The sequence below is a fragment of the Galeopterus variegatus genome, unplaced genomic scaffold (assembly GCF_000696425.1).
Source record: "Galeopterus variegatus unplaced genomic scaffold, G_variegatus-3.0.2 Scaffold405, whole genome shotgun sequence".
NCBI classification, from domain to species: Eukaryota; Metazoa; Chordata; class Mammalia; order Dermoptera; family Cynocephalidae; genus Galeopterus; species Galeopterus variegatus.
The window spans coordinates 450,065-452,884 of record NW_007726516.1 but is presented as its reverse complement, the minus strand read 5'-3'; the positions used below and the strand labels follow the sequence as shown (position 1 = coordinate 452,884).

Here is a 2,820-nt window from a genome sequence, read left to right as displayed (position 1 = left end):
TTTAACTAGTTATAGAAAATATACTTTAAAATGTATCTGTAGATGATATTTCCAGTAGGCAAAAGTTGACATGTAGAGACAAATTCATTTTTCAGTTTTTGTATTTTTCATAGGTCCAAGAAGCAAAGGTATAAATGCTCTATGAAAACTATCCAAGGCCAAAAACCAGAGCTGCACCCTAATTATTCTTTCCCACTTGGGAAAAAACTGCTACAGGCCTATTAAAATAGCTTATCTTAGTCTGTTATATAAAAGAATTTATGGTGTAATTGGGGTGATGGATGATTTCCCTTAAGACTTAACATATTTGATCTAATTAGGCAAAATGATGAACCAAATTACAAATTTTCAGGTGATAGTAGGTCAAAGAACTGTGAATAAAATGGTTTTATTTTAGGAAAAAAAGTGTGAAAAGGTTTCTAAATATGTATATTTTGTCATTCTTTCTAACATGTTACCTCTTCAGCCTGAAATATGGAAAGATGTTAAAATTTGAAGAAAAGGATAGATAATTCCTAAGAAACTAATTAGCTTTCTTTTTTGACAGGTCTTAATTCTGAAGGACTATATCCGGTATCAGGATTTAGTGACCTAATTGAAGATGTCAAGATGGCTTTTGACAGAGGTATTTTCTTCAGCATATTCAATAACTTAGGACAATTGTACTCTTTGCCAAAAAGGCACAATATTTTTTTTATTTTTGCATTATTTTTCTAAATCATTGATGATTATTACACCAAATAAGAAGATTTAGTTTATAATTTATTAACTTTTTTATTATAAGTATTAAACTGTCCAATTTCAGAGTGAGAAAGAAGCATAAATTTTAAGTATGTTACCAATACTTGAGTATCTATGTCTGGTCCATGTTCACCAAAATACCAAAATACATACAGAGCAATTAAAATTTACCAAAAACCACAGGTCTCAGACTTCCCAGGATTGAGATAGCCCACCGAGCTCCCCTGTCATTCATGCTCCCCAGGCATCCTTGTCACCATCTTTGAGCTGAGCTCCAAGTCTTGGCTCTTGTGCTAGGGCCAGAAAGCTGAGAGGAACTGAGGACCTTCTGGCATAGTGCCCACCCCACCATGGGAGAGAAAGGGGTTCAGTCAAAGAAAAACTCAGTGGAGATTAACTTTTTTAAAATGACATTTCAATTAAGATTTGTTTCTATGGTCCTCCAATTTGTCTTTGCTTTCAGTACTGGAATAAGGTGGTACCAAAGAAGAGATGTAGCCTCGAATACAGAAAGTGATAGAATAAGAGTTAGTGGTCTTTTAAAGAGCCTCTTTCCTTTCTGAATATATATTTTAGTTCCATTACACAAACCTCTCCCATTCACAAGCCTCTTACAAGCAACAGAGGCAGAAGAAAAAAACAAGTTAAAATTATTGCCAACCTGATATAAGAAATCTAGGCTAGCCCCAGTATTAGATAAGAGCAAAAAAGGTGAGGTGAAGTAATGGGGTGTTAGGTCCAAGTAAGCATCAAGAAACAGAGGCCTGAATTCATGCCAAATTGAATGTTAAGAGGCTTTTCCATGAAAGGTAGAGCAACTGAGGTTGTTCATTTTCAGCCTCTGGCCATGATTCTCAAAAATAAGTCAACACTGACAAAGAAATTGAATGTTTGCATAGACCCCAGGAAGCAAATAAGTTTCCTTACATTAAAAATAAGAGACAACATTTTTGTGCCCTGAGAACACCAATAACAGATTTTTAAATTCATGAAGCACTCCCTTGGATCCATATAGCCCACACCTTTGGGGGCCAGTCTTTGGCTTCCCAAGGGATGTGCCCTGTAGTCATCTGGAGGCTCTGTATGAGTGATATAAAGAATTTTAACAAGGGTGTGAAAGAAACCAGTGGCTCACATCATTTAAATCAATTCTGTACATAAATGCTGCCCAAATCCATGAGTGTTCAAAGAAGTAGGGTATCAAATAAATGGAGCAAAGTAAATTTGAATTAAAAGTGGTCGCTTCTAGCAGACTTAACCCTCAAATAATGAGATCCAAGAAAGAAAAAGACAGGATCTATAGAATGTTGGAATGAATTCACTTAATTCGAGTGTTAAGGTTAAAAAGGCAGGCTTTGGGAAATCATCCCTAACTTAGGAGATAATCACTGAATGAAGAACTACTCTAAGGTGAGCAGATGCCATTATAGCTTTGCTACATTTTATCTTCTGGTAGAAGCACAAATATTTTTGTGACAGGTACAGTGAAAGATTCATGGGTCAAAGCAAATAAAACCCCTCGAGGCTTACCTCAGGAGAGCCCCAGTCTGGTTAAAAAGTCAAGAGCTGAAAGTAAATATGCGATTGGGAAACAAAGATGTTACCGACTGTTCTGATATGTTATAGCTCTGCTTAGAATGTAGTATCTGGATATCAAATTCCAGAATATGTTTATATTATTTTAAAACAGAAAAAAATTTTAAAAATAAAAAATAATACAGATGGAAGAGAATATGTATACATTCCAGACTTGAAGCATGTCAAGAAGGTGTACAGCTGTGACCTTACAATGCTCATGAAGGCACACTCTAAAAAAGCAGGTTTTAAAAGAACCAGTTTAATAATAATACATGGTAAGTCCCAGAGTGTTCATCTTTTAAGCTGCTAGCTTGTTATTATCTATTTTCCATTAAGTCATTAACTCAAATATATTTATTAAGCAGCTACTACATGCCAGGTACCATGTTCTTTACTTTAGATACAATAGCCATGTACATTAGGTACTTGTATTCATGGAGGATTTACATTAAATAATAATCACACAGTGGTTATTGACTTTATTTAAATAAGTGCCATAAA

General features: G+C 34.8%; 1 protein-coding gene across 1 annotated transcript in view; it reads left to right on the top strand.

Annotated features, from left to right (window-relative positions):
* The window catches only part of CHN1 (chimerin 1), a 131,338-nt gene that overhangs the window by 125,047 nt on the left and 3,471 nt on the right, over positions 1-2,820 (top strand). The window contains exon 8 of the mRNA XM_008568392.1: positions 548-625. Coding sequence (XP_008566614.1) covers positions 548-625 — 78 coding nt within the window. The remainder of the gene's footprint in view (positions 1-547; positions 626-2,820) is intronic.